We start from the raw sequence: 12,911 nt of genomic DNA on the forward strand, positions 1-12,911 counted from the left end.
TTTAATAATATTCACTGTATAAACAAAGTCATCTTACTACCTCAAAGGGATGTTAGGGGTTATTTTCATGTATAAAACAATTTAACTTGAAAACCTACCTTTTAAAAATTCCCCACTTAGGCCAGGCATGGTGGCTCATGCCTATAATCCCGGCACTTTGGGAGGCTGAGGCAGGCGGATCATGAGGTCAGGAGATCAAGACCATCCTGGCCAACATGGTGAAACCCCATCTCTACTAAAAACACAAAAATTAGCTGGGCGTGGTGGCGGGTGCCTGTAACCCCCAGCTACTCGGGAAGCTGAGGCAGGTGGATCGCTTGAACCTGGGAGTTGGACGTTGCAGTAAGCCGAGATCGCATCACTGCACTCCTGCCTGGCGACAGAGCAAGACTCCCTCTCAAAAAAAAAAAAAAAATATATATATATATATATATATATATATATTCCCCACTTATTCTAACACATTATACATACATAGATGTGTATATATCAGAAAAAGTTTTACGTTTGAACACTGAAATTATAGCTGGTAAATACTGAGAAGTGAAATGTGATTTATCCAATCAGAAATTTATTTACTGGAAGTCTTTAGAATGCCAGGCACTGTTCTGAGTCAAGAGACACAGAGTGAACAAAACAAATCCTATCCTCAAGAACTTACACTGGTCTGGGAAGGGAAGACAAACAGATGTCAGGTGGTAACAAGTGCTATGAAAACAAAAAATAAAGTAAAATAAAATAAAATAAGGTTGGGAAAACAGAGAAGGATGAGAGACCCTATTATTCTACACAGGGTAATCATATTTTAAGATATAGTGTAATAAAGAACTGTATTTTTAGTAGTACTTTTTTGTACACTGACTTTAATACATTAATTTGTGCATTATTTTTAACTGAAGTGTTTGATCTTGACTTAACTGCAAGGTATTTATCCAAAGTAACTTATAGGAGGAAATTTTACTTTTTAAATTTCAAAGATTTCAATTATGGACAAAAACAGGAGAAAACATCAGGAAAATTGTTTATGAACCTTTTTTTCTTTTTGTCCTTAATTCAAAAGAATAAAATTAACTTCTAATACTATCCTGTAAAAGAAAGTTCATTAATTTACATTTTTTCTTGATATAGAGCTTTAAAAAGAATTGTGTATTTAATTTGCAAATCAAATTAAATAGTGGAAAAAAGCACTTTACCTTTTGCATTCCATATGAAGGCAGCTTTTCTCTGAAATGCTGAAATTTAAAAAAAGTTTTAAATTTTCACAGAAGATATGTAATCAAATTACAATCATGGTGTTTAGGATACATCACAGGGTAAATTCGCTAGAATCCGAAAGTATTTTTATTGTCTTATGGCTTGTGTAAAAACATTATAAATAATAATTTACCAATTCCTTTTATGTCTGAAACATTCAAAAGCAGAACTCCATTATATCCAGCAAAATAGAGACAATGCTTTAAAGTCAGTGGCAGTAAAATGAAATCGGATCTGTCCTCTAACAGCATTCTAATGATTGCTACATTACTTTATTTTTCAATATGTTTTATATATTCATCTTAGATTTGATTTCTATATTATGTTTTTCCCACCCAACAGTGCACTATTTACTAATACATTAGGCACTGGAGCAGATTCAAAAATTTCAAGATATACTTGCCTTTGAGTGTAAGAGAAAACTTAAAACAAGTAATATCTGCAGTCAGAAAATCTGGTACTGCCATTTTAGAGCTGTGATCTCAGTTAAGTCAAACTTAAAAGTATGAATGCCTCAAAGATTTTATCTCATAGGGTTGCCACAAGATCTAAATGAAAAACCTTTATATAAAAAGCAAATACGAGTTTCTGACACATATAAGCTACTCAATGAATTTCAAATGTGTTAAATTACAATTAGAATACTACAAAAGGAATGACTATTTTTCCTATATTTATGTGACAATTTCTTCCTAATTCTGAAAACTTTCATGGAACTCTATATCCATATTACATAAAAACATTTAAGAAGCAGTACTGTAGTTTACATTCAACTAGGTACATATAATGTAAAAAAAAAAATCTTCAGTGGCATAAAAATAAAGTCAGCTTTAACAAACACCCTTTATTAAAACGGAAAAAACTGGCCAGGTGTGGTGGCTCACGCCTGTAATCCCAGCACTTTGGGAAGCCAAGGCAGGCAGATCATGAGGTCTGGAGTTTGAGACCAGCCCAGCCAGCATGGTGAAATCCCGTCTCTACTAAAAATACAAAAAGTTAGCTGGGCATAGTGGTGCACGCCTATAGTCCCAGCTACTTGGGAGGTTAAGGCAGGAGAATTGGTGGAGGTTGCGGTGAGCCGAGATCGTGCCACTGCACTCCAGCCTGGGTAACAGAGCAAGACTCCATCTCAAAAAAAAAAAAAAAAAGAAAAGAAATAATTAAAAAAATATATATATATATAAAACAAATAAAGAACTGTCTTTGTAATCTAGTATTAGATTATTGCCATGTTTGTTATGGTCAGGTAATTCTCACTAATACCATAAAAATAACAGTCAATGCGAAGACTGAAATGAATTCTAGTGATTTAAAATAACAAAAGCTACCACACTTATCTTACCTTGTAATAACTTACTTATCTTGTAATAATTTTTAAATTATCTAAAAACTATTTTAATGACATAAGTATTAACACCCCAGGTAGCAAAATGTTACCATCTTAACACATAATTATACACAAGCTATCCCACTGCATTTCAAACTGGCATTAATCATATTTGCTTTATACGTGTAAATGCCACTGGAAGGAGAGGTATAGTCCAATATTCTTTCCCAAAGCAGCCAAAGTTTCTATTTGTTAACTTTTGACCATAACCAAGATGTAATTCAACTGTAAGCTCTCTGAGGACAGGAAATACCTTATTACTCTTCAAAAACAGTAATAAGCATAATTGGCTGGTGTGGCTCACTCCCATAATTACAGAATTTGGGGAGGTGGAGGTAGGAGGATTGCTTGAGCCCAGGAGTTCAAGACCAGCCTGGGCAACAAAGCAAAACCCTGTCTCTACAAAAAATACAAAAATTAACCAGGCGTACTGGCACATGCCTGTAGTCCCAGCTACTCAGGAGGCTAAGGTGGGAGGATCACTTGAGCCCAGGACGTCGAGGTTGCAGTGAGCCATGACGGCACCACTGTACTTTAGCCTGGGTGACAGAGTGAGATCCTGTCTTAAATATATATACACATACATGTACACATATATAGCACAGTAACTGGCATCTAGTAAGTAGAAAATTAATGTTTATTAAAGAACATAAAGAAAAAATATTGCACATGCTAAAAATGATTAAAAAGCTGAGTTCTTAAACACAGCTGAATTTTAGATCTGATTCTGTTATGAGCTGTGCAACCTTAGGTAGGTCACTTAACTTAAATCTTTTTCCTCATCTACAACAGACATGTAGTCTCTTACTCAAGGTTGTTGAGAAGCTTAAATAATGTAGTACACATGAAGCATTTATGACAACATATGGGAAATAGGAAGACCACCAACTTTTTAAATGTTTTACACATTTCTTTCTTTCTCTGAACTAGATCAATCACCCGTCTTTAGTATATGAGTTCTGTCCACCACATACAGCAAAGAGAAAGACACTAATTCTCCTTGTTAAGGCTGTTAAAGCAGCTCTTCTCAACCAGAAGATTCTGAATTAATTCATCCTGAAATTTCCTCCATTTTCAAATCACATTTTTACCCAAAAGGCATCAAAGAGCTATACAATTTGGCCCTGGACAACCTCAGCTTATCTATTCTAATACGGAAATCCAATTTTCATCAGTAACAGTCAATGGATCCTTTCTTTCCTATTAAGGAAATTCAGCTTTCATCAGTGTGCCAAGGGATCCTTTCTTTCCTATAGGAGGTGCTATATCCTTCATCAAAGACAGCAGTATGTATTTACATATTAAAGATATGGCCCTCAGAGTTTCCTCAGTAATTTCTCTTAAAAATATACATATACATGTGACCACTTTATTACATCTCTGGAACACCCACAAATCACACAATTTTATGTTTTAACTGAAAGGGACCTTAAAATATCTTGCCTAGCATAGAAAGAAAATATCAGAATTCAGGAGATCTCAGGTGTTGTGATAGTCCTGTATTTAAAATGTTAGTGAACACAGCACATCACATAATTTTTGAAATATTTAATTTTATCATCTATAAAAAGGAGATGTATTAAGTAATCTGGAACAAGCTTTATAATTTTAACTGCCTTTACTGCACATGGCACCTCACTAAACTGGCCTAGAAAAGCTGAAGAGTAAGTTTTTCTTCCATTGGCACTAGCATTTCTCAAACATTTCTTCTCCTCACCACATAAGCTTCTGTGGATGAGATAGGATACGGTAGGTTATGTGTAACTTCCATTCCTACTGCTTTTCTCTACCATTCGAAAAGAAAGTAATTCCCACAGAGGATGTCTTGTTGAGGATCTCACTGATCTATGCCATACAGCTACCTCTAACCATACATACATTTTTATCAAGTGTAAGAAAAAAAAATGACAAAATATTTTTTGACATCTTTCCACTACCTGCATTTCAATATACCGAAGGTCATTTTTTTTCTTTTGTAAATCTTCCAATAATTTTTGGTCTAAAGTTCCATCTGGTTCATTTTCTTGCAAGAGATACTCAGAATCTCGGTCAATATATGATCTGTTCCTGATTCTAAACATTTTTTTTTCTTGGTTTATCAACTTCTTTTCCTGGACGTCAAGTTTCTTCTCTGAGCATGGTGTGTTCTTAGTAGAAACTTCAGTACCGTATCTGTTTTGACAAAATAAGAAAGGAAGAAAGGTCAGAGGAAGAGCCACTCAAACCCTGGAACAAAACAAAACAAAACAATACGCTGTTGAAATATTTCAAAGTCATCCAAATCCAAAGCTTTTCTTTTCTCTTAGTACAGTAATTATGAAAATATACTTAGATTCTTATAATAAATTCAAATTTTTCTTCCATTTATATCGCCAGATTAAGTTATTCCTTGTGGTAGTTAAAAATAAAAATCCACACAATAGTCATTCATTCACTGCGGTTATTTACAGTGTTTCTCTTTTTCTGGTTTTCTCGAACTTGTTTTATGTCACAACATCTTTTTTTCGTGCCACCCTTTCTGAGCTACAAATAGGATGCTACAATACACAGTCCTTGAAATACTTGCACTAATTCTTCCTCTAAATGATACAGTTCTTGTAATCTTTCTAAAACAGTAGCAATTTCACTTCTTACAGATCTCCCAGACAGAATAATTACATAAATAGAAAGAGCACAGGTAGGGAGAACAATAAATAACAACTTAATACATCTCATATCCAGATACACTATTATTCACACCATTTAGCTTTCCTGTGGAAACATGCCATCTAAATTTTTAAAAGTCATTTTCTAAATCTGTTTAATCTACATAAGAAAAAAAAAGTATGTCAAGGTTAAAATTTACTTATCAAAGAAAATAAAGATGTTACTTTTATTATGAAAGTGTTACTCTTTGCCTATTCTTTAAAAAAATATTTCTTGTCGTACCCATGATCCTCAGGAGCAAACCAGGATATCTGTGCTTCCGACTCTTTATCATTCTTCGCTTGAACAGAATTCAGTAACTGTACAATTTGTTCTTCTCGTCGTTCATCCATGTGTACTACAGCTCTCTAGTTTGTGCAAAGAAAAAAGCATCTTTGTCAATGTAAGAAAGCATATGCAAAAATTATTTGATACTAAAGAAAATAAAGGCTAAGTAATACATGTTCAACAAATACATATAAAAGAAGTTATCCACACGTGTCCTCTAGCCCAATCCCCCTTCCTAGACCTAATTAATTAATGTTAAAATTTTGGTACATATCCTTCTAGCCCTTTTCCAACAAGCATTTATAAAATTAGCCCTAATATGATTGGCAAAGAAAGCTCATTTATGTCTCTTCCTACAACTCTGGTTCTCTTACCCCCAACCCTCACATACTAATTATTATGAATTTCTCCTCATCTTAAAATTTCAAAGTTATTAAAACTCAAATCGTTTATGAAAAAAGTTGAAAACTGGAAATAGTTTGGTTGTAATGAACATTTGAAAGTTCTTACACTAAACAGAAGAATAAATTGGTAAGTAAGGCTGAGCTCAGAAGGAGTAAATAAAATTGATCAGTGCTCATAAGGTGATCCAATGTGGCCAATGACGCAGTTGCTTCAAAGAATGAGAATAAAACACAACAGACTGGACAAAGATAAAGGTCCTTGGTGAACTATGAAACTTTGCAGAAACTTTACACATCTAAGAAATGTCCAAGGTGAAAAAAAAAAAAAAGAGAGAGAATGAATGCCAAAACCCAATTCTCTGGAGACTTTTATATTTAGATACAGTAAGCTGAAAAGTTGAAAAACAGATCCTTCAAAATTTATGGGACCACAAACCTTAGGTTCTAACGTGCATATAAATCCACAGGCAAAAGGAAACACACGAGGAGTGGTGAAAATTAGAGTGTGTCAGGTTAAAGAACAAAAGGAGGAGGAAGGTAAAAGTATAAATGAAAAGAAAACAGTCAAAAATCGAAAGAAAGAAACCATAGGACTTAATGACTATTTGGTGGAAGTTGGGGAGAGACAAAAAGGAAGAAAGAATCAAAGACAACTGTTTTCAAATTCAAGGGTGGATCCTGAGAGCAGCAGTAAGATGAATCATTAGGAGGAGGCTGCTCTGTGTTACTGTACATTTTTGTGTACATGTAGTGGTGATGGAGGTAAAAATAGGATGCTAAGTTTGGATTTTAGGCAATTAAGAACAATGATGAAATTTCCTGACTTGTAATAATGATTAGGTAGATGAATATATGGAAATTGATCTCTGAGAGGTTTTGCTTTTAGAGTTATGATAGAAATTTTGGAGTGTTCTGCAAAGTTGAAATCACAGAGACACAGGAATTCTCTTAATTTACAAATAATACCACCTCCAAAGATGAGGACAGACGGTTGACCAAGTCTGGCATTCACGGGGCCAAGGCAAGAAAATAAGTCAGAGGAATAATCAAGAGAACAAACAAAAGACTAGGAGCACACAGTGACAAACCACCCCTAGGAAATGAGGAAAGGTGTTAAAAAAGGACTCAGAAGTATAAAATTGAGGTTAACTAAGGCAGAGAACTGAAAAAATTACTACTGTATCCAACAACTAGGCAGTTGGGAATGATCTTCAAGGTATTTTTGGTTTTTGAGGTTTGGTTTTGATTTTTGGGGAGAAAAGAGAGAAGCAGGAGCTAGGGTAAGGAGACTGATGAAAGCAGACAGCAATGTGTAAAATACTGTAAAATCTAGAGCAATAGATTTCAACTGTTTTTTTTTTCATAGCAACCCACAGTAAAACTAATGACCCAGTACACACAGATACGAGTAAGTAATTTCACAAAATACTTTCCTTACTCTGTACAGTGCAACTCTTATCTTCTTTTCACTGTATTCTATCCCAATTAAACAAACACCAAAATAGCTGGTCATAACAAAGTTTAACATAAAGTTTGAAAACCCAGGGTGGGTGGAGGAGTATGTGTCCCAGGAGAACAAGACATACGCATGTTTAAGACAAGAGATAGGGTTTTATAAGACATTCTAATTCTAATCAGTATTACGTGCTTTTTGAAAGCTCACATAAATTTACATGGGTAGGAAGATAACCTAATGTAATAAAAATAAGAAATTATTAGTGATAAAACAACAAACATGAAGAAGCAAAGCAAATGAACTATACGTTACCTCCTTTTTTGAAGTGAAAATGAGTGGCTAATTTCAGTTGTCAGGACACAAAATGTCTCTACTAAAAGTCCTCTTAAGGTTTCTTGATGTATCTGTTTAGTTAGAATATAACCTGTATCTGCCATTCCTACAGTTCTCACTTTTCCATGTTAACTCATTACTCTGTATTTTGTTTAGTAAACAATTTCCTAGATTGACATTTCACAATACATTGCCCACCTCCTGCCCATAACAGCACAAAAGATTATTCTAATTTTATGAGATTTCACACCCCCGGGGAAAGGTGAATTACTGGATAACATAACAGTCTACAGAAAATAAACAGATCTACACAATCTTTCAGTCCAAACTATCACAACAAAATTCGTTTTCATTAAAAAGTCAACATCATTGGTAGACTTTAAGATACCTTACACAATGCATATGTATCAAGTAAGCATCTGCTAATCAATAAGCAATTAGTTGAATTGTAGTACACCCAGTGGTCAACAGTGGGTAGATCTTTCTGCAAGTATACAAACAGGAAAGATGACCAAAGTATGAAATAAGTCAGTTGTGTAGTAGGATCTTGTTTTTATTACTATTAATTTGAAAAGAGGTTATTCACTCTCCGTAACCTATACTTTTTGCCAGTGTCTCTGTCAGATATAATTCTGGCACATGCTATATGCCCCAGAGAAGTCTGTCAATGGAAGGAATGAACAGCTGAATCTATCTTTTACAATGAACATGTATGATTAGCCCTTGAAAACATAATTTACACTCTAAATAAAGACATTCGTATTTTTTAATGATGTTCTCCCCACAATGAGTTTCTGGATGCTGCAGGTAGCAGAGAACATACCTTAACTTCAAACTTGGATCTTGCCTTTTTGTAGGATGCCCCTCTCCCCCTCAACAACCTTCTTCTAGTTCTATCACGCTTCACTTTATTTCACTCCTTGTCTGGAGAATCTCAAAACACAGTTTTTTCATGACTGTTCTCTTTTATCACAGAATTTTGATTATTTCCCACTTTCTTGGACATTCTCAAATACCCTGCTTCTAGTTTTCAGTTCCTGGCAAAAAACCCTAAATGATGTCCATCAAATTTATCTTATCAGCTTTCTAATTATCTGCAACTACTTCAAACTGTCTCCTCATTATCTGTAACAGGCCAATACCACCTTTCTGTTTGCCCTCAGCATTCACGCACAGTTTTTCACAAAACAAAAGCCCTAAGAAGAAAAGGTCCTTAGTTGGTTATCACCAAACCTAAACCCACCTGTATCAGAATTTATCCTTTTCTCTTCTTTCCTGTTATAAAAGAAGTGCATTTTAAAGGCAAACCCCTCAACCTGAGCTCTGCAGTCCAATTCCTTTCATATCCTCAGGGCCACCTCCTTCACTGAAATTTACCTTGCTTTCTAAATTTCTAACCTCTCCAGTAGACATTAGGCAGTCAACCGATATTCTGGTTTGCTTGTTTTAGTAATGTGGTAGAAAATCAAACCTTGCTTGTTTTTAAACCATTAAGATTTGGCAGTTAGTTTTTACTGCAGCATAATTTGGCCCACTTTGATTTCCTCTTCACTGGGTGCTTCCCTCAGGGCATGAACATGGTCAAATCTCTTTACCTTAGAAACAACAAAAACAAAAAACCCTCTCGTGAATTTCCCTACCCCATCAGCTACTGCCCTATTTTTCTTCCTCCTCTTCACAGCAAAACTGCTGGAAAATGTTCCACTTCTTAATCTGTTTCACTTGCCACCCTACTGCAATCTGGCTTTTACTTCCACAATGCCACAGAAAGGGCTCCCACTAAGATCATCAACGACCTTGTTGATAAATCCAATAGACATTCTCTGCTCTTACATCATTTGTGCATGCTTGCCACTATCAATTACTTCCTCTTGTTGATACGCTCTTCTGTCCTTTAAGCACTACTCTTAGATTTCAAAACAACACGCACCTTATTTTTCTCTTCTCTGGCTGATTCTTCCTAGATTCTTTTGTAACCTTCTTTTCCTCAGCCTGTCCCTTAAATTTTCATTTTCCGTATTTGAGAGCCTGAGTGATCTACAGACCAGGAACACTGGCATCACCTGGGAGCCTGTAACAAAAGTCGAATCTCTGATCCCACCAGTGTTCTACGTTTTAACAAGATATCAGGTGATTCCTATGCACATTCAAGTCTGAGAAGCAATGGTCTATAGAATTCAGGCTGGGCCCACGCCGTTTCTGACTGTTCACTCCCACACTCCAACTACTACCCATGAGCCCATTAACTGTCAAATACTTATCTCCATCTAGATTTTTCTAGGCATCAGATCTACATAGCCCTCTCCCTCCTGCAAATCCTCATTTGTATGCCCTATAACAATATCAAACTCATAGTGTCCATAGCTGAGCCTATCACCTTCTTCCAACAAGCCTGATCCTTACAGATAGGCATAAAAGAGTCATCATTAAAACTATACTCGTCCCTTCAGATAAAATACATCACAAAATCATTTTGAGTCTACCTCCTAAATCACTTTAATCTGTCCACTTCCCTCCATCTCCACTGCCAACGTGCTAATTCAAGCTGTCATTTCTCACCTTAGTTACTGCAAGGGCTACTTAACTGGTCCCCCTGAACCAGGATTGCCTCTCTTCAATCCATTCCTTATACTGCTACCAGAGTGAATTTAAACATTTAAAATCCAGTTCATTTCACTCTTTGTTTAAAATGTTTTAATGACTTGCTACAGTCCTTAGAAAGACCCAATGTATCTTAAGGCCCTGCATATTTTTCTAGCCCAGAGATTTTCAAATTGCTGTTTCTGAAATTATACTCAAGGATCATGACCAGCATTAATAAAGACAACAGAGAAGTTCAAAAACAAAAAAACCTCAAAGCAACGTGCAGGTAATTAAATATTATTTTACAAAACTTTTCATCTAGTTATACATATGTGTGTACTGGGTTGTAAATTCAAATATATTCCTTTTTGGGCAAAGCGGCCAACAAGTTTGAAATTGACTGCACTAACCTCATCTCAATACTCTCCACATCCATGTTCTTATCTTTTACAGTTTCTCGAACTGAACATGTGCTTCCTTGATCTCTATGTTACCGCACATGCTACTGCCTTTGCCTGGAATCTTTTCCAAACCCCAAACTTCAAACACACACACGTACATTCACTTTGCTATCTTTCAAGTTTCAGCTTAAGGGTTACTGTCCCTGAAAAATCTTCTAAAATATCTTGCCCTGAGTTAGGTGATAGCCCAAATTCTCTAATACCTTAATATTGTATTCTATTTATCGCTTCAAGTAGAAACCCCGTCTCTACTAAAAATACAAAAATTAGCCAGAGGTGATGGCAGACGCCTGTAATCCCAGCTACTCGGGAGGCTGAGGCAGGAGAATCGCTTGAACTTGGGAGGCGGAGGTTGCAGTGAGCTGAGATCGCGCCACTGCACTCCGGCTTGGGCGACAGAGTGAGATCCCGTCTTTTAAAAAAAAAAAAAAAAAAAAAAAGTTGCCTAAATGATGATCTAATTACACTCTATAATACATTTTATAAGGTGCTTTTAAAAAGGAGTCACCAAAGGCCTATACTAAGAAAGTTCCCGCTTAATGATAAAAATTATTTTTTATCAGAATTTTATTTATTAGTCAGTCGGAAAACTTTGTTTCCTTTACTACAGATCTTTAAGATACAAATCAACCTGACAATCACCTGAAGAGAGGAGAGTAAGCCAAATCATCTCTGGATATTCCTTTCATTTTCCTTTTCAAAGAGAATCTGCTAATCAATAGAAATTTCTCCACCCCAACATAAAAAACAAAGAAACAAAAACCAAAGTTTGCGGATAATTTTAACACTAACAATAAAGGCTGGACTATTTTTCTGAAAGATCCACATCCAAAATAGTGTCTGACTGCTTTTGTTCTGCGCAAACCTATCTCAAATGTAGAAAGGTCGCTATGTGCTTCTTCACCAAAGACCTTAAAGTGACAATTATTATTCTAAGGGAAAGGACGGCCAGAGATACGACGACACTCCTAATAAAGTTAATTTCGGCTGGAACGTGAACTTAACATTTGCTTTGTCACAGTTCTCAAGTCCTTTAAGCAAAGTATATATTCAGCCTGCATAAACCCTGCCTGTTTTTGATCAGAGGCTAATGTTACGCAGTACACTCGCTACGGGGAGCGCCAGCATAATACATTTGCGCCTCATTTACATTTCACAAAGCACGTGCATCACTTAAGAAACAAAACCAGGAAAAAGAGGGCAGCGGGAGAGAGAAGAAAACCTGTGCTGCCTCATCCCCTCCACTATCGAATCCGAGATTACCTCTTGCCTCTCCGCTTCTTTGTTCTTCTGTCCCTGTTTTTTCGCGTACCACATGCCGATTTCGCGTCCTTTCAGGTGCCCGGGATGCCGGCCCCTGCCGCCTCGACCACCCCCTCCGCCGCCGCCGCCTCCTCCGGAGCCTCGGTTCCCTCCAGGACCCCCTGCTGGTCCCCCTCCATAGCCCCCACCGGAGCTGCGGGGACCCCCATCACGGCCCCAGTTCTGATGGTAGTCATAGCTCATTGTCCTGGCGGACTACAACCCGTCAGAACCAGCAACCGCTGGAAATGGCGTCCGGGCCCGGAAGCCACTGTGCTCCCACTTCCGTTTTGCTTCCGTAGCGCCGCGCAAGAGGGCGGGCCATTTAGCGTCACAAGCAGTGGTTTCTGGTGACGTCACGGGGGAACGACCCTGGTGGTCTGGAGGGTGGCAGGGGTCAGGTTCTGTCTGAGCCTCCGAGTTGTTTATCTTTGTACCTCTGGAGCAACAGCTAGCCAAAGGCTCGTAGATTTTCTTTCCCTAGGCCCAGCAAGTGAGCCAATAGCTTTTGGTTTTTACTTCTTATTCCTGGTAAAATCCGCAGTTTTCTTGCACTTAGGTCCTAGGGTAGTAAACGTTGATTGAAACAAAAGAACCCGTGGATCAATTCACTGTCTTCTAAAGAAAAGTCTCTAAAAAATGAGTTCTTCTAGTCTTGAAAACAGCCTGACAACTTTTCAAATATATAATTTAAAATACGCTTACCTCCTTGAAAGTATTGTCACTGTTTACTACGTTTATCCAATAGTGTAAGATGA

General features: G+C 36.8%; 1 protein-coding gene across 3 annotated transcripts in view; it reads right to left on the minus strand.

Annotated features, from left to right (window-relative positions):
- Nucleotides 1-12,411, minus strand: part of DHX36 (DEAH-box helicase 36) — a 70,286-nt gene extending 57,875 nt beyond the window's left edge. For all 3 annotated transcript variants that reach the window (XR_009209529.1, XR_009209530.1, XM_032173898.2), the window contains exons 1-4: nt 12,115-12,411; nt 5,570-5,694; nt 4,579-4,813; nt 1,194-1,232 (exon numbers count right to left, since the gene is read on the minus strand). Coding sequence is in view for 1 of the 3 variants with exons in the window: in XM_032173898.2 (XP_032029789.1) it covers nt 1,194-1,232; nt 4,579-4,813; nt 5,570-5,694; nt 12,115-12,357 (642 nt within the window). In the remaining 2 variants the exon portion in view is untranslated. The remainder of the gene's footprint in view (nt 1-1,193; nt 1,233-4,578; nt 4,814-5,569; nt 5,695-12,114) is intronic.
- Between the last annotated feature and the right edge of the window lie 500 nt (nt 12,412-12,911).

This window comes from Hylobates moloch, unplaced genomic scaffold (assembly GCF_009828535.3).
Source record: "Hylobates moloch isolate HMO894 unplaced genomic scaffold, HMol_V3 SCAFFOLD_13, whole genome shotgun sequence".
In the NCBI taxonomy this organism is placed as follows: Eukaryota; Metazoa; Chordata; class Mammalia; order Primates; family Hylobatidae; genus Hylobates; species Hylobates moloch.